Source organism: Lathyrus oleraceus, chromosome 1 (genome assembly GCF_024323335.1).
Source record: "Lathyrus oleraceus cultivar Zhongwan6 chromosome 1, CAAS_Psat_ZW6_1.0, whole genome shotgun sequence".
Taxonomy (NCBI): Eukaryota; Viridiplantae; Streptophyta; class Magnoliopsida; order Fabales; family Fabaceae; genus Lathyrus; species Lathyrus oleraceus.
The window spans coordinates 26,977,416-26,995,901 of record NC_066579.1 but is presented as its reverse complement, the minus strand read 5'-3'; the positions used below and the strand labels follow the sequence as shown (position 1 = coordinate 26,995,901).

Genomic DNA, 18,486 nt, shown 5'->3' with positions numbered 1-18,486 from the left:
TTTGGATCGTCTAGGAACAGGTTACCTATAACCTGCTCTGATGCCAATTGTAAGTCTGAAATCAGTCTAAGAGGGGGGGGGGGGGTGAATTAGAAACCTTGAAATTTTCTTGTTGTAAGGATTATTTTTCTGGTTTATAATGGTGTTTAGGAGAGTGGTAAAGTGCAGAAAAATAATGACACGGAGATTTATCCTGGTTCCCTTCACAATCCGAAGGTACATCCAGTCCCCTTTCCAACAAGAAAGAGATTTCCACTATTTGTTTGGACTTGTACAATGACCAACAAAGACCACCAAGAACAAACTCTTGGATTTCCAACAAAGTCCACTTATGAGAACAATCCTCTCAAATTGACTCTCTTGTTTCTAAACAACAAGGAAACCTTCTTAGTGATAAGAGAACAATCCTCTCCTATGCACCTCTTACTATCAAACAAGTAAGGATAAAACACTCACTATCTTAATTCCACTAATGCTGGAAAAATTAAGATGTGAAGAACAACAAGTGTATAATTTAAATGGAAGTTTGAATAATCTGGAAATATCTGCACATCAATCAAAGGATTGATCTTCTCCTTTTGGAATAATCAATCTCACAATGTTTATAGAAGTGTTCAAATGATGCATATGAATTTTGGACACTTATCTTTGAAAATAGTAAACAAAGAAAGATTGTGAAAATTAATTTTTAAGGAGGTGATTTGCAATCTGAAAAATTTTAGTTTAAATATCCTTCTATGAACCTCTTTAACCAGGTGCAAACAACCAATGGATGTCATGGTTCATAGAGAAGAAGCATGAATTGAAAATATGAAAAGTTGCAATTTTTCTACAAAAATTCCCAGTAGTAACCGGTTACCTAAATTGTGTTAACCAGTTACATTAATTGTAACGTTAAGAAAAATTCAAATTTTAAACTGTGTAACCGGTTACCATGAAAGTGTTAACCGGTTACATGCTAACAAAATCTGCCCAGAAATTGAATTTTGTTTCGGGTTAACCGGTTACCCCAAAAGTGTTAACCGGTTACCACTATTGAAAAAAGGAAAAATTGAGAACTTTTAAAAGCGGTAACCATTTTGAAATAAATTCTAAGTGTCCATATCATACTATGCATGCAACAATCAATTGAACACTTTATATATAAACATTAACTAAGATTAAATTCCAATACCTTTGTGATCAATTTCTCGAGCGACTTTGAGCTATGTATGATTGAAACTTTGTGTGAATTTGCTTTATTGAAGTCTTGATCCATTCTTTGATGATTGACCTTGTACGTGCATCGTTGTCTTCATCAAAATACTCGAGAAGCCATGTCTTCACAGTTCAGCTTCAATCCCTCTTCACAAGATTGAGACCATAAAGTCTCAACTAGATCCATTGCAAAGATTGACAAGTATGATAGAAAATATTGGAGAGTCATTCCATATAATTGGTGAAGGTGTGAAAAATACAAGAAATTGGGGGATTTGAATTGGATTTTAAAAATAAAAGTTTTTTAACAACTCAAAAAATCCACACAATCAAAAGAACAAAGAGAGAAAGACATAAGGATTTTTATCCTAGTTCGCTTAAAATCAAAGCTACTCTAGTCCATCCGCCAAGGTGATTTCTCCTTATACACAAGAACTTAATCCATTATCATCAAACAGATTACAGAAATCACAAAGAACAACTTTCTTTGTCTTCTCAAGGATCCGACTACAACTTAGTCTTCTTAAGGAAATCACAAAGAACAACTTTCTTTGTCTTATCAAGAATCCGACTATAACTTAGTATCCTTAAGGAAATCAAACAAACAAGTTTAAAATACATACTTTATGTTACAAGTTGCTTCTACACAAGCAGATTTTACACAAGTGAAATACAATTACTTAAAGAAAAGTATGCACAAATTTAAGAGTTTTTCACATAGAAATAGTTTTATAAAATGTTGTAGCAGCATTAGCCTTTTCTTCAAATCTCCAAGTCCTACTTATATAGCATAAGAAAGACACCATTGGAGGGGAAATCAGGGATACCAAAAGAGCAGTTGGCCACTAATGAATTAGTGACAAGTGTAGTGAATAGCATTGTCTTCGCCCATGTTTTCAGGAGTGGAAGGAATATCTTTTATTTGTACTATATACTATTTGATCACGTATCCACTTTGATTTTATCTTCAAATTCATTGGCTTCTGCTGAAAAGCTGATGAAGCATGAAGAGAAGAAACACAAAGTTGAAATCAAAATCTTCATAATCTTCATTCAGAACCTTAACCACGTCATCGTATGGCTTGTGATCTTCAGAGTCTTCATCTAAGTAACAAAACTTCACATCTTCAAAATCTTCAGTCAGAACCTTGACAGCGTCAACGTCTGGCTTAAGATCTTCAGAGTTTTCATCTAAGTAACAAAACTTCAGAAGCTTGATAATTAGAGTCACATCCAAAAGCATAAGCGGAGAGATCATTACAGCAGCAACATAGCGTCTTTCCAGAACTTCTCAGGAGTAGCAGTAACATAGCGTCTTTCATAACTTCTTAGAGTGAATTATCACAGAAGTAGAAAGAATATTGCAGCAACAACATAGTGTCTTTAAGAACTTCTTAAGAGTGATTCAATGCATAAGCAAATTTCAAAACAAACGTTTAGAAATTGATGATGTTACATGTCATAAATTCAGAATCAGAACTAGTTGTTAAAGCTACACAATAACAAACCATTAGAGTACCAAAATTGTTCTCACACAAATTCTACATTGTTATCATCAAAATTCAAAGCTATAGATACAGAACCAAATCTTATTCTAATAATTGAGATATGATTCAGAACAAAAAAATTATATTGAAAAGGGTTTCATTAAGTAAATTGTGGAGGATGTTTGGCTTGAGATAACCGTACTTCAATTATGGTGCACACAACTTTTATGGTGATTTCAAATTATATTCATTAGTATAATTTACTTTTAATTAATGACAACTTTTTGTGTTAACATCATTTAGGTATATGAAGCAATTTTAGGCACACATGGATATACAAAAGTATGGTTTTTTGGGTCCATACCTTATTCAATTTGTCCGGTGTTTATCAAATAATTTAGAAATGTACATACAAAAAAAGTTAATTGAAGAGAAAAGTGATTGTTACCTATGTTCAAATTTTTATCCATTATTAAATATTATGGATGTTTATGCCGTGGTCATTGGCAACAAATAATTATTTGTCCCAAGAAAAGTTTAATAATTATATTATGCTCGTCGGTAAGCCCTTAATAAATTACCTTTACCTGCATAATTGACTAGTTACAGAGGACTTTTGGCCCTAGGTAATAACATAACTTCTTGTAGTATTTGTCCAAAATGTGTATATTTGGTGTTTGGCCAGTATGATGCATGTTGAAAACATGTATATATAGGTGTATCACAACATGTGAATATAGATTTTATCACAAAATGTGTATATAAACAGGTCAAAAATTAAAATCATATAAATTTAAAAAAACATTGTTTTTTCCTCGGTTGGAACTACCAACCGAGGTAGATACTAACGTTTCCCCTCGATTAATAAAAGAAACTGAGAGGTAAAGTTGTGTGTTATTTGGAAATACAAAAATGTAATTGTTGGGGATCGAATTCATGATCAGAAAAAAATTTCCTCTCGGTACCGAGGGGAAATATGACACATTTTTCATGACACTCTTCTTTACATCGGCCAACAATTCGAAGTAAAATGACTTATTAATATTTGTACCACTACTTCTGATTTGTTCTTTCTCTCCAAATACACACATGTTTAAGGTAAGCTTCAACTCACTCTTTTTATTTTAAATATTACATGCATACAAATACTTAAACACATCAATGAACTTTGTAGAGATGATACATTTATAAATCAATTTTATATTTATTGCAGTTCTAGTATTGTACAGTTGTACTATGCATCATTACTCATTAATGTTTGGATATTATATTGATTATTGACCATGGCATGTGCCTAATTTTTCTCGAATAAATTGATTATTGACTATGGTATGTGCCTAATTTTTCTTGAATAGATTGATTATTGACTTTTTAGTGGCAGTAAATTGTTACGTATCTATGGATGATATTTTTTAACAAAAATAATGTGTTCCAAAACATTAACATGGCCCTTGTAAATAAAATTTGTTTGTGTACAAAATATTATCTTTAAAATTATAAGTTATCACTCGCTAATATAGACCACTATTTTGTTATTTTTTTCGTGTATATTTCTTACTCATATATTGCATCTAAATCGGTTTTAGTATTGGTTCTATCACTCTTAACAAGTAGAATTATATATTTTATGTAATCAAACATGAAGGTACAATCACATATTTTATGTAGTCAAACTCAAAAAAAAAAGATCACAATCATCTACTTTATGTAGTCAAACAGACTGTATCATAGTTGAACAAAAGTGGATAAATTTAATATTTTAGGGCGTTTATTTTCAGTTTTTATGTTATAATTATGTTGTTTTGTTTATATTAAAGAATATGATATTAATATTAAGACTGGTTGAAGTTCTATTATCAATTATAAAAAAAATCTTTTATCGGCCTTTTTAATAATGATCAATTTTTTTTGTAAATTAGATAGTAAATCAAAGTATAAAAAAATATTTGGAGGTCCCACTTTAAACGGACTTAACCAAAGCAGGTCTCCGGCTTTGTAACCCATACATGGAACCAACATGTACATATTTTCATTTAAATATTATCAAATAACTCTTGCAGAGGAAAATAAATAGTTGAGTTTGGTCAACAAAATAAAAACAAACTGAGCATTTTGTGGCTTCCTAAAATTCTATCATTCCTATTAATAATACTTGTATATCTTGTGTGTTTTGTGTCTTTATCTCAAAGAAAAGTTAACGAGGAAAAGAGAATTTTTACTTTTGAGGGGAAACAAGACAAATTGGAAGAAAAATAGCAAGAGTATCTGAAAATTAAAATTAAAATTTTCTAGAACCTTTGATAGAAAGCATAATTAAAATTATTTTTGGATAACTACAAAAACAATAAGTGATGTACATCCAAGAATAAAGCAGGCCTAGTGCAAGAAACTTCTTATGAAAAACATTACATTGAACCATACTCCAAAGATTCCCAGCTGAAAGGCTGGAATACATAGTAAACTCTTGGGGAGCTTTTGAAGAGTAAGGCCACACAAACACATACAGCTGCAATCGCGACCATTGACAGCATCGCCGGCCTATAGACAAGTGCCCTCCTCATGCCGCGGTTGCCGCTGTAGGCCAGTTTCTGTTGGCAAAGACCACAATGATTTGCCATTCTTGCAATATTTTCTGTATTGAAACTTGAAACTTTTGATGATTTATGTCCGTCTAATTGCTTCTTCGTGTTTCCGTCTACAGTGCCTGGGATGTCAAGCACATGTTGAGTTTGGTTTCTCTTGCTTGTTTTTCTCTGCACAAGTTGAATGTAGGAGTAATGCCCCTTAAGGGATGCATAATCACTGGGTGTTAAACCTGTATTGTCCTTTGCACTTTTCCATGCTTCAATTCCAACCTGATCATGACACGGATAAGAGTAAAACATCTTTGCTAATTAGACAAAAAAGACTACCATAGTACATTTTAAAGATTTAAGGGACCAATATGGAACTTTTTTAAGTTAACGGAACCAAAATGAACTCCGAGGTTAAGATTCGAGACCAAAAGGGATATTAAAACTAAAAAAAATTGAAGAATAGCAAATCGGATGAACCAACCAGGATCCGACAGGTTCTAAGAGACCAAGAACTACAGATATATGATGCATGTAAATGCGCAAAAAATTACCATTCCCGGATCATCGGTTAAAGCATCCAATACAGTTTCATAACCACTCATACTTGCTGCAACATGAAGGGGCGTCACTCCAGCAGGCCCAACAGCATCGGGTCTAAACAAGAATCTGTCAGGGGACTTATTGACTTGCATCTCTTTACTGTCTCCACCATCCGACGCCTTAATTTGCACAAAGTTTAACAGTAATTCTACCATAGGCCTGCAATTTCTCTTTACAGCTTTGTGTAGAAGACCCATGTTTAACAACGCAAGCTCGGGAGAGGTATGTTCTCCGGTATCAACTTCACCTTCAAAGATAGTGTCCAAGAGTTTTTTCATCACAGCACACCAATCATGATCCATAGAGAAGCCAACAAGCCATGTGTACCGATTAAAGTGAAAGCGATCTTGAACAGGTGCCGCTGGCCCTAGCCTAAATTTCACACGAATTCTATGAAGGAGCCAACCCATTTCTTGTATGAAATTCATTGCTCGAGTCTTTTCTTCCATTAATTTAGCTTTTATCTGGATGTCATCCGCAGTCTCTGCTGCTTCAATGACAGTTTCTAGATTACATATCTCGGAACAAATTTCAGGCTCTGCAACTATGAATGGAAAGGAACAGCTGCTGAGACTATTATCTTCGACCTGAGTAAAGATTAGCAAATCAGAGACAACTATATAATTTCCAAAACTAGCAAAATTGAGAGACAGAAACACTATTGTGAGAACATTTTTATCTGATTCTACCACCTGAAAATTCCCTTCTACATATGCAGAAATGATCTATTCCATATTCTTTCTAGATATAAGTTTTTTTGCCCCGGTTTAGCGATTTCTTAAACAATTTCTAAAAACTTTGCAAATGTTAGTTTGGTATCTTCCATGACGTTTGAACGAAGCACCTCTTTTAAACAAATAGTTTGATCTAAGTAAACAAAAAGCACTTCATAAAATTTAAGCAGATTTTATTTGCTTGAAAGAATACCATAGAAAAAGAAAGCATATAAATATCGTAAGATACCTCAATAAACCCTCTTCCAGTCATATTTGGTATATGACAAGAGAAGCTGAGATTCTGAAGCTCATGGTGTCCAGTGGCTGCATCAGCACCATCAATCAAATCATGACACCGTTCCTCTACCAAATACTTTCCTTCGAGTGCGCAGAGCAACCTGAAATCAAGAGGAAAGGCTTAGCTTTTGGGCGACTTTACATAAATAAAATTATACTCTGGACATTTAGGTAGAATTTCCTTGTTTCTCTCACTCTTCAGATTATTATTTCCTTCATCAATTCCAAGTAGTAGAATATCCAGAATGCTAAGGGAAATAAGTATAGCACAAAATATGCCTCTCAAGTCTTAAACGGATAAGGTGTTTGAAAATTACCTTGCACTAGACAGGAAAAGGTTTAACCCTTTCACAGAAAATTTTACATCTGCATTCGCAGAAACAGCAAGGGGCTTAACGCACAAAATCTGACAATTATCTGGGCTTCCAAGACGCAATGGCACATCCAAGACCACCTGAGCTGCACGAGATAAACAAGAAATAAAATATATAAATTTTAACCCAGGTAACATAGTCGAAGATTATAATGATAACTTTTTTTTTTAAATCTTGGTATCCGGTCTGGCAACCGACAAATCGAAGGGGATCAATCCTACCATCCACTTGCAGGGGGGGCATTTAGAGTCAGGGCAAAGCTCTGTATGGACTTGGCCCAACACAGGAATTGTTTGCACCTAGCGGGATTTAAGCCTGAGACCTTAAGAGGAGCACACTCTCAAGACCCAAGCCTTCACCGTTAGGCCAACCCCTGGGGTTTTATAATGATAATTGAAATGCAATCATGTCAGAAGAGTACAGTAAGAGGGAACAAACCATTATACAGAATAGCTACAGAGTTCTTTACTCTTGTATATATCAATCCTGTTCTCCAAAGTGAATCATTCGATGCAGCTAGAAGCTTTCTCAAGCTAGATCCCAGATTATAGCATAGCTACATAATGAAATGGTGATAACTAATAAGCACATTCTAATTTATATATTTATGGTTCCATTAGGCAGTTTAAATACAGTATTATAGCAAATTATACCTCATCCCATGCCGAATTTTCTAGGCGGAGACATATAGTTAAAATAATACAGCCCGGCCTTATATGGCTCTCTATCTCTGTCGGACTGTGAGATAACCAGCTAAGGATCTGGTGCTCAAAAAGAAATTTTAATCAAACACAATATAGAGAAGAAAAAAAAGTTCCATCAAATTGTGGTTTATGCCAATTAAAAGGTAGGGGAAGAATACCTGTGATCGAAGAACAACAGGGAAATCATTAGGATCCTTGCCAAAAAGTTTGAAAACAATTCGATCTGTTCGACTCTGAAAACATAAAACAGTAAATAAATAATGTCAAAAAATGAAATCTTAGGGTAGCCATCATTAAACAAAGTTACGCTCAGGATTCGATCCATGAATCACCTGGCCTTCCCCACTAGAAGTAGATGGTGACTGGCTGGAGGTTGAATCTGAGTTTCTACTTGTCTGTGGTGGACTTGACTTGAGAGATTCATATTGTACCGATGAAGGACGATCATGAGACCCAACCCCAGAAGCCACATGAAGACGAGAATTTCCGGGGTTCTCAATATAATCCTGGACGTCATCATATACATTATTCAGGTCAATATTAATTAAACCATTTCTTCCCGCTGTAGTCTCTACGGCAACTGGTCGAGGCGGAAGGCTGCCATGTGAAGGAAGCATGCCTTTGGATCGTGGTTCCAAAGGAGATTTTAAACATCCTACTCCAACACTGCTTGAAGGTATACATTTTTGAGCCGTATGATTTGAAGGAATTGTCGCACACTGTAACCTAGAATCGGGAGGATCCTGATGGATTAGATTGTTACTCGTTTTGAGGGAAGACTCGGAAGGTCTTGGTGGTTCAGAATCGATTGAATTTGTGTTTGGAACATTTTGGGCAGCTCCAGATGTACCAGCTTTTACTAAATCTTGAGATCCCTCCAACAACGATGCTATATTCCTTCCGTTTACTGCACCAGTTAAACTTGTGAGGTTCCCAAGCAGACGAGAAAGAACATCTGAGTTTCCCATGCGATCTGCGTCGTTTGCTGCAATTTAAAGAAAGTATAATAATGTGGAGTCAAAACCAACGTGTCAATGACGAAGTTCAAAATAGTTGTAGATGGTCGTAAGTAAGAAAAGTTCAAAAAGAAGATATAACTTGAATTTTAATAAGCTAGAAAGGAAAATTGGGAGCATTCAACTCTTCAAGAATAGGTTTAATAGAGCACAATCACTATAACACATTTTGACCAAATATTTCATGCCAATCACAATTTTGGCAAATAAGTTTTAATCAGATTCTAACTCATACGATTTCTCGTATGATTGGAACTAACTTTAACTGCTCAAATGATTTCTCGTATGATTAAAACGCTGCACAATCTTTCTAGCGAATTATCTGCCCGTGTTTTTTTTATGATGTCGCCTATTAGTTGATATTTCATTAGATTGGGTTTTAAGGGCCAGGATTTTGTCTTCTACTTTAACCTAGTAAGTAGACACCTAAAAGGCATCTTAAAACCTTGTAACAAACATTTGTTCGTCCGGCTTTACTTACCTCGGGGCCAAACTCTGGATTATCACAGACCTTTTCTCATGGGAACAAGAGAGTTTTGACCAAAAAATATATATTTGTTCGCCGCCACACACAGCCATACATACTTGTGCAGCCGAAAAAATCATTTTAGGCAGAGGCAACATAACATGGTAGTAGATTTGGTGTGCAGCAACAGACGCAGCCCTAGGCAGTCAATCCCAGATAGTTGAGCGGCCGACTCCAAAACTGGGATAGAATGTAGCGGGATGACCTCTATATGAATATTTATATTTATTATATCGAAATAATTTATACCAAAAATGGATTGGTACAAGTAAGATTTTTTTTAGTCTCTTACTAGTACACCCAGCAAAACACGCAGCCACCACTTTAATTCAAGCAAGTCGCTGGTTCTTTATTTTTCTTTATCATCCATCTTCTTTCTACAGTGAATCTTCATGTCCAGATTTACTTTTTTTTTTAAATATCATCACTGTTGCGGCCACGAAACACCGCGATGATAGCAAAGTGGACGTTATGTTCTTGAGGAACGCATCTGAAGAGGCTGCCACAGTGATGAGCTCTGTACCTGGCTTCGCCGTAGCGGCCACCAATGTTATTGATGGCGGATGGCAGTCCATTGCGGAAATCCAAAATCCCGCAATAACACCCGACATATGGTGCTGTGTCGCTGCCATTCTTCACATATTGGGCCATGGCGGAGAACCTAAAACCCTCCACCAATATCTGTCATGGCGCGGCCATGGCTGGTAATTGATAGCACCGGCAGCTCCTCCACACCACCGAAATTGTGCCGCTATTGGCTACGATGAACTACCTAGACGCGATCTGAGCCACAACGTTCCGGCTGCAAAACCAACTGTGGCGCGCCAATTTTGCTACAAAAGTTGCAGCACAGCAGCACTCGAGAGCATAGATTTTATTACCGACCTCACAAAGTTGTCATTTATTTATGCAGCACCTTCACTCATCTTGATTGATTCTTATTACTATCAAACCTCCTCAATCCAAAGAAGATTTAAAGACAACATTAAATAAACAAGCAGTATCTCAGTTCATAATATAACAGCCAAATATTAAACTACAAATGCAAAACACAACTCACAATGCATATTGGACAGTATCCTTAGTACACTTGTCAATAGATAGTTACTCCCCCTTTCTTCACTCGGAGACCCTCCGTTAACTACAGCCCCATCAGGATGTGTCTTCCTCCTCCTCTTATTATGACCTGCAAGACGCCTACGACAACTTCTCTTCCCTTCATCAAACTCTTGAAGAACATGAAACCTGTCATAAATTTAAGAAGTTGCACCAACTAAGGTGCTAAAGTTAATGTTCTGAACACTAAAAAACGCATTTAAACCCGGTTTTTAAAACTTCATACGAACGTTGCAAATGAATTAAATCCAAATATTAATCTGCTAAACATATCATAAATCTGAGTTGTGCTCATTAAGAAACTATGGTTTTATAAGCTAACTGACCTGCTACACTGTTGACAAAATCGCTGCATAACATTTCCCACCAGTGCTTTGCTAGCCTTAGAATGCACATCACAAACTTTGTGGCGACGATGGTAATCCTTAGAGTTACTAAGATCCGCCCTACAATCTTCCACCTGACAAACAGCCCGATTCGAAGTAGTCACAGTAATCTTCGTTTTCTTACCACTTTTTTCCTCCCCTTCCATAATAGGGTAAACTTGACCCCCAAGATTCAAATTAAGAGAACCAAAATCATCATTCATCTCCAACCCTTCATCAAAATAACCCCTCCTCCTCTTCTCCAATTCTCTACTTCCTTCACCAGAAGCCAAATTGTTAACATTTTCTGGTATTTCGGGATCAACCGGGAAAAGTTGACGATTCCTACAATCCGTCGGCACTGAATTAAGTTGCTTAGCAGTGAAAAGATCACCATCCCATCTCCAATCATTCAAATCCCACTTTGAACTCCCACTTCCAACACCACCCTTCATCTCTGGCACTACTGGTTCATACAAAAACTGATTCTCCCCCTTAAATTTAGCATCCATAAGTCAAAAAAAAAAAAACTACCCTAACAAAACTACGAATACCCAGATTCCAAATCCACCAAACTAAAATACCCAATTGAACCAATTACATAAAAACTCAAACTTTAATCATGAAATAACAAAAACAATAAACATGGATCGAATTCCAAAGAATAGCTACTTACCCAAAATAGCACAGAAATTACCGTGAATTCATAGAAAACAAGAAAGCTAGAATTGCAAAATTAAAGGATACAGCATAAACCCCAAAAAGAAGGGAATTTTTGAAGTGAGGAAGGATATGAAAGTGATGGAAAAAGAGAAGAAGTTGAATTGCAGAGAAAGAGAAAGATAGAATAATAGTATTAGGAAGAGGCCACAGAAAGCATGCGTATAACAAAGGGAAATTAGGAAAAGGTTAGGAAAGAATTTGTGGAAAATGCTGTTTTCTGTGCTGAGCCAGTACTTGCCGCTTCCTCTCTCTCTCTCTTTTACAGTGCTCTCTCTCTCTCTCTTTTACAGTGTTTTCTTTAGAGTGTGATGTAATATATGCTTTATTATTATTTATTATTACTATTACTATTATTACTCTAAGTGGTAACTATCTTATTGTAAAAATTGTCTTAAAATGATTGATTAATTTTAATTTTAGTATGATATTAAATCATATTTTTAATTAAATATTTTATTTAATATTATTTTTATCATCCTTAATTTAATATATTCCATTTTATATTTATAGTAAATTGTAAATATGTCCATACATGATAAATAAATAGTTTAGTAAAAACATTTATTTTTCTTTTTTATATATATAGAATTTTTAATATGTATAAATTGGTAATTAACTCAAATAATTTGGAAGTTAATTTGAGATTGGAGGGTGTATATGGTAAATAAGTTTTAAAGGCTATATAAGAGTAAATTATTTCTCATTTTTGGTAAAACTATAATAATCCATGTAAAAATTGTTTAATAATAATCGTACTAGTAGTAATAATCCATGTGAAAATGTGGTCTTTAATATGACTATTCATATTCTTTCTTAAATATTATAAATGCTTTGTTTGAATTTTATAATATTCCGAATAAATTGTGGTGACTAAATATTAAACCGGATATTATTTAATAAAAATAAATTATAATATTTTATATATATATATATATATAAAGAGATAGATAATACAAGACAAGTAAATATTATAAATAAAATAGTTAATATATAAGACAGAAGAAATAGAATTGAATTGAAAATTTAATCTAATTAGACATGCAAAAGTGAATATTTTAGCATCAACTTGCAATTACTCTCATGAAGAATTCAGTTGAATGAATTGTACTACCAAGTGAACTTAACTTTATTAAATCAATAAATGGCCATTGAATGTGGACAGTTTTTGTTGTGTCTTGTTTGTTTCCCTTTCCATTTGTTTTTCTATATTCTTGTTCTCTTATTAATACTTTTTTTTTATTTGAGACGTTTCTTTGAATTTTTTTACTATATTGTCTTTGTTGAAATTTGAGGTTGGTTTATGAGGACTTTCGTTATTGGTTTCACTTTGTCTTTTCCTTCCCTAGATAACATGATCATTCACTCTCTTTCTCCACTTTGTTTTCATATGAATTTCTTTGTTTTGACTGAAAGTTGATAATGGAGTTATAAGACTATTCTTTTCCATTAGATGTTTTGAATATGGAAATTGGTTTCTTATAGTTATTTTCATCTATATTTTTAATTGGAACAAAGATAATAAACTAGTAAAGGAGCAATATAGAATATATTAGAATTTTTTACTCACAAAATATAATATTGCATATGTTAGAGTTATTATTTAATTAGTCAAAGCTATAATAATCTAATCACTATTATGTGATTAAAAGCATAAATGTCATGAAATATGAAATGATTATGTAGATATCATAAATCAATATATAATTGGATGAGAGGATAAATTAGAATATTAAAAACTAAGAAATAACTCTAAGGTTATTTATAGGGGTTATGGTTCACATCTGTAGAGCGACCAAAACTGGCGGCTAATCAAAAAAATTATCTCTTCATCCCCATCAGAGGAGATTCAATGAGTCGTAAGGAACTCTATAATTGGAAGATAATTTTAATTATTATTTTTTTTCGAAATTAATTATTAATGAATATAAATTATTTTAGATCTGACCCCAATTCACTGTCACTTCTTTTCAATCCACAAGTAAACATTAACAATTGTTTAAATAAGTTATACAAGTAATGAATAAAACTCTAACGATGCCAACGTGGGACTGGCATTATATCAGCACTCTTAAATCTAATACATGATGCATGTCTTTCATCACAAAACCTTATAAAGCTCATTTTGTTTGAAACATAAGGGGAATGCATGTCTTTCATCCACTTGCCATTAATTTGTTCATGCTTCAGCACTTGAAAACTTTAATGAAAAATGTATGTGCAACCTCTGTAACTTTTTCTTGACGCGTCGTGATAATCACCCTACCTCCCAATTTTCCATTATCCAATAAAGTTACCAACTCATGTCAATCATTATAACCAACATTCTGTATATCACCCAACACAAATAAAAATCTTCTACGCTTCAACTTTAGCTTTAATTCAAGTTGAAGATAATTAAGATCATTCTTCTGGTAAGTTAATGAATCAACATATGCAAGTAGAGTGTTTTATTACTCTCACAATATCAAAATCCTCCGACACATGAATCCACATTTTCAAATCAAAATGCTCATTAACTTCTTTATCATCGTAAACTAGTTAGGGTAGTTTTACCAACCCCTCAAACACCTAAAAGAGCAATCACACCTAGATTCATGCCACTATCCGACAATAACATAGTCATCAATTTCTCTTTAGCATCATTCCTACAACTATGAATGATTCATTTAAAACTGAATATGAATGAATTCTACAAGAAACCCTACCATTTACAGATTATAAACCATTGAAATCTTTCTGTTGAACAAAATATTTTAGCCTTATATTCATCAAATTCAATCTATAATTGGATGTGAAATCATGTTTAGGTTGAGTGTTCTCTACCTAGCATTGCAGAGAATCATAACTGATTTCATCAATCAAATCATCTACAACTGAGACCGCGTCGTACAATGTGTCCATTCATTGTTTGACTTTGGGATTGAAGAACTATTTTTGCTCTGCATCAGGAAGAACTGAATGAAGAGTGAGAAACGATGTTTCGAACACAGTGAGCTTTAGAAGATTCAACTTGTTGCTTGTGATGTAATCGAAGAATGAATTACTCCAAAATCTTTAATGGAAGAATAGTCTATTTTACTGCATTCCCCTGATGAAGTTTTCTCATTAAGAACTAACAAGTTTGCAGGTTTTGTGATGAAAGATATGCACTCTCCTGATGTTTCGAACACACTGAGCTTTATAAGGTTTTGTGATGAAAGACATGCATCATGTATTGGATTTAAAAACTCTTGCATTGTTGATATAATGCTAGTCCTGCATTGGTATTGTTAGAGTTTTATTTATTGTATAGCTTATTCAAACAATTTATAATGTCTACTTGTGGATTGAAAAGAAGTGACAGTGAATTGGGGCCAGGCCCAAAAAAAATTCTTTTAAAAATTTATATTCAGTAATAATTAATTTCAAAAATATAATTATTAAAATAATTAACTATTAATATCTATAAAAAATATTAAATAATAAATTATCCTAGTCAATAGTTTCATTTTTTCTAACTACCTGTGTCATGTCTGCAAAATTGAAAAGGAACCAACCAAATCTCAAGTGATGTAAAGTTCATGGACCAAAAATTAGGTTTTAAAATGGAGGGACTAGAAAATATAAAACTTTAAATTAATGGGATCAAAACTGCATTTAAGTCTTATCTATATATTTTATATTTTGATTGTCGTATGTCGTATGTCGTATGCACCTGAAGTAATCTATAATTGTTTTATCGATAATAAATTATCTATATGTTAAATTTTGTTATTAAATAATAATAATAATAATAATAATAATAATAAAGCGTTTATTATTTAACAATAAATATTGATATCATGATTTGTACAAATTGAATCTTTGATGTTGATTATGTTTCGGAATCAAATATTTCTAATGCGAACTTAGTGTATTTGGTACAATTAACTTTGATACAATTTTGTTCAAATTTTGACTACGTTTATAAATTTATACAAAGTTTAACATTTTGAGTGAGTCACTTAAAATAAAATGTCACCAAAGTGACCTCTTTTTGGGAGATTGCTTAGAAAAAATATTAAATGTTTTTTTTGTGTGTGTATATTCATGCGAGTATCAATTGATCCAAAAGATAATTGGTGGTTGGCTGGTTTTCATACGCGTCTGTAATGGTAAATATGTGATAATTATAAGGTTTCGCATGTTAATAGTGATCCAATCCAAAGAGGGGTTTATTATTCGATATTTTTTATTATCAATGTTTCACTATTACAACAAGAGTGTCACTAGCCGTTAATATTAGTGTCCAAAGGCTCAATATTGATGGTGCACTATGTATCTTGGGATGGATTATGTCTTTATTTGGAAAAAAATGATAATTATGTTTTCTTTTATGTGAGTATATTTAAATGTTTAATTTTGTTATTCTTTTTCAGCTACAATTACTTCAATATATGCTAATTTGAATTCGGTCATGTTCCTTAATGGGGCATATTTCAAGGATTGGAAAGAGAACATAGAAATTGTTCTTGGTTGCATGGATCTTGACCTTGCATTAATAAAGGAACAACATGTTTCTCCTACGGAATTTACCACCTCTGAACAGATGAAAGATTATGAGAAGTGGGATTGCTCCACTCGCATGTGTCTCATGATCATTAAGCGCGAAATTTCTAAAGTCTTTAGGGGTACTATATCGGAAGATATAACTAATGGAAAAAAATTCCTTTTTGAGATTGAACATGGCTTTAAGAAAACTGATAAGGCGGAAACAAGTACTCTTCTTCAGAACTTGATTTCCATGAAGTATCAAGGCAAAGGAAATATAAGGGAATACATTATGAGCATGTCAAACATTGTTTCAAAACTTAAGGCACTAAAGCTTGAGTTTTCTGAAGACTTGCTCATTCATTTAGTACTATTTTCTCTTCCTTCACAGTTGAGTCAGTTTAAGATATATTATAACTGTTAGAAGGAGAAATGGTCTCTTAATGAGCTCATTTTATTTTGTGTGCAAGAAGAGAAAAGTATGAAATAGGATAAGACAGAAAGTGCTCATTTTGTTAGCACCTCTAAAGACAATGGCAAAAGAAAGAAAAATTATGAGCCCAAGAATGAAACTGCAAGTGTTCCAACACAAAAGAACAAAAACAGGATCATAATTGTTTCTTTTGCAAAGCATCTGAACATGTGAAGAAGAAATGTCCTAAAATATCACGCTTGGCATGCAAAGAAAGGTACATTTCTCACTTTGGTATGTTATGAGGTCAAATTAGCTTTAGCACCTAGAAACACTTGGTGGTTAGACTCAGGTGCAACTACTAACATAAGTGTTTCAGTGCAGAGTTGCCTGAACTACCAGAAGCTAAATGATGTTGAAAGATACATCTATATTGGAGGGGGCAAGTCAGTGGTGGTGGAAGTTGTGGGGCATTTCAGATTATTATTATGTGTTGGATTTTATTTGGATGTAAATGACACTTTTGTTGTACCGCCATTAAGACGAAATTTAATTTCAATTTCTTATTTGGAGAAATTAGGTTATTTGTGTTCATTTGGGAATAATATGGTTAAATGTCTTTTTAATTCAAATATTGTCGGAACTAGTTCACTTATGAGTCATGATAATCTATATTTTCTTGACACAATAGCTACCTATGGTGAATCCTTAAATGTGGAATCATGTTGTACTAAGCATAAAATTGATAATAATAATAATAATAATAATAATAATAATAATAATAATAATAATAATAATAATTCGGGGCATTATGGCACAACCGTCTAGGTGGCATCTCTAAAAATAGAGTTGAACGACTAGTGTATGATGGATTCTTTTATTCCATTAACCTAACGAATGTTGATGTTTGTGTTGATTGCGTTAAAGGAAAACATATCAAAACAAATAAATTTGGTGCATATAGAGTTATGTATGTCTTAGAATTAATATACACATACATTTGTGGACAATTTTGACACCTTCTTGGAATGGTCCGCAATATTTTATATCATTCATATATGATTACTCTATATATACGTACAATATTTTATATCATTGGATGTGTTCAAATCGTTTAAGGTTAAAGTTGAGAATCAACTCAACAAAAGAATTAAGAAAGCCGTGACGGTGAATATTATGGCTGATATGACGGTTCAGGTGAACAACGTCCAGAGCCTTTTACCAAATACCTAGAGGAATATGAAAAAAATCGTCCCACATTACACCATACCAGGATTGCCTAGCATGAATGATGTTGCTGAAAGACAAAACTGGACTATTAAGGATATGGTAAGGAGTATGATTTGTCATTCTACCTTGCCAGAGTCACTCTGGGGAGAGAGACTAAAGACTGCAGCTTATATTATAAGTAGAGTACCAACAAAGGTAGCTGCTAAAACACCTTATGAGCTTTGGGCTAGGAGAAATCCTAGTCAAAGGTTTTTTCATGTGTGGGGATGTCTAACTGAGGCAAGGCCTTACAGGACAAATGAAAAGAAATTGGACTCCCGAACAATCTGCAACTACTTTATTGGCTATTCTTAAAGATCTAGGGGCTACAAGTTTTACGATCCCAAATAAAATTTAATTTTTGAGACGGGGACAACCACATTCTTTGAGGACATTGAGTTTGAGGGGAAGAATAAGGTTAAATGCTTTGTTTTAGAGGAAGAAATGGTAACAATTCCCGAACCGATTCATACAGTTGCTTTTGATCAAGCAAGTTGGAACCTTCACAACAAATTGTTGATTTTCCTCCTACTCAAGATGATTTGGAAATTCATAAAGAACAGACTCAAAATCCTCAAGAACAAGTGTTATAAGAACCA

General features: G+C 33.5%; 2 protein-coding genes across 2 annotated transcripts; one reads left to right on the top strand and one right to left on the bottom strand.

The window, feature by feature from the left end:
- Positions 1–4,950: 4,950 nt before the first annotated feature.
- LOC127074179 (squamosa promoter-binding-like protein 1) lies at positions 4,951–11,979 on the bottom strand. The gene is made up of 10 exons (XM_051015512.1): positions 10,936–11,979; positions 10,554–10,738; positions 8,284–8,936; positions 8,110–8,184; positions 7,901–8,008; positions 7,686–7,803; positions 7,191–7,332; positions 6,824–6,974; positions 5,812–6,447; positions 4,951–5,539 (listed from the first exon to the last, which is right to left on the bottom strand). The coding sequence occupies exons 1-10, from the start codon at positions 11,484–11,486 to the stop codon at positions 5,090–5,092; spliced, it is 3,069 nt and encodes a 1,022-aa protein (XP_050871469.1). The 5' UTR covers positions 11,487–11,979; the 3' UTR covers positions 4,951–5,089.
- Positions 11,980–15,765: 3,786 nt separating this feature from the next.
- On the top strand, positions 15,766–16,630 carry LOC127088250 (uncharacterized). The gene is made up of 2 exons (XM_051029168.1): positions 15,766–15,808; positions 16,095–16,630. The coding sequence occupies exons 1-2, from the start codon at positions 15,766–15,768 to the stop codon at positions 16,628–16,630; spliced, it is 579 nt and encodes a 192-aa protein (XP_050885125.1).
- The last annotated feature ends 1,856 nt before the right edge of the window (positions 16,631–18,486 follow it).

Excerpts from the sequence above, each read along its gene's own strand:
- LOC127074179 (XM_051015512.1), bottom strand. The coding sequence starts at position 11,486 with ATGGATGCTAAATTTAAGGGGGAGAATCAGTTTTTGTATGAACCAGTA. Across the intron at positions 8,009-8,109 it reads CTGTTGTTCTTCGATCACAG|ATCCTTAGCTGGTTATCTCA; the intron begins GTATTCTTCCCC and ends TTTGAGCACCAG. Across the intron at positions 6,975-7,190 it reads CTTTTCCTGTCTAGTGCAAG|GTTGCTCTGCGCACTCGAAG; the intron begins GTAATTTTCAAA and ends TCTTGATTTCAG.
- LOC127088250 (XM_051029168.1), top strand. The coding sequence starts at position 15,766 with ATGCGAGTATCAATTGATCCAAAAGATAATTGGTGGTTGGCTG. Across the intron at positions 15,809-16,094 it reads AGATAATTGGTGGTTGGCTG|CTACAATTACTTCAATATAT; the intron begins GTTTTCATACGC and ends ATTCTTTTTCAG.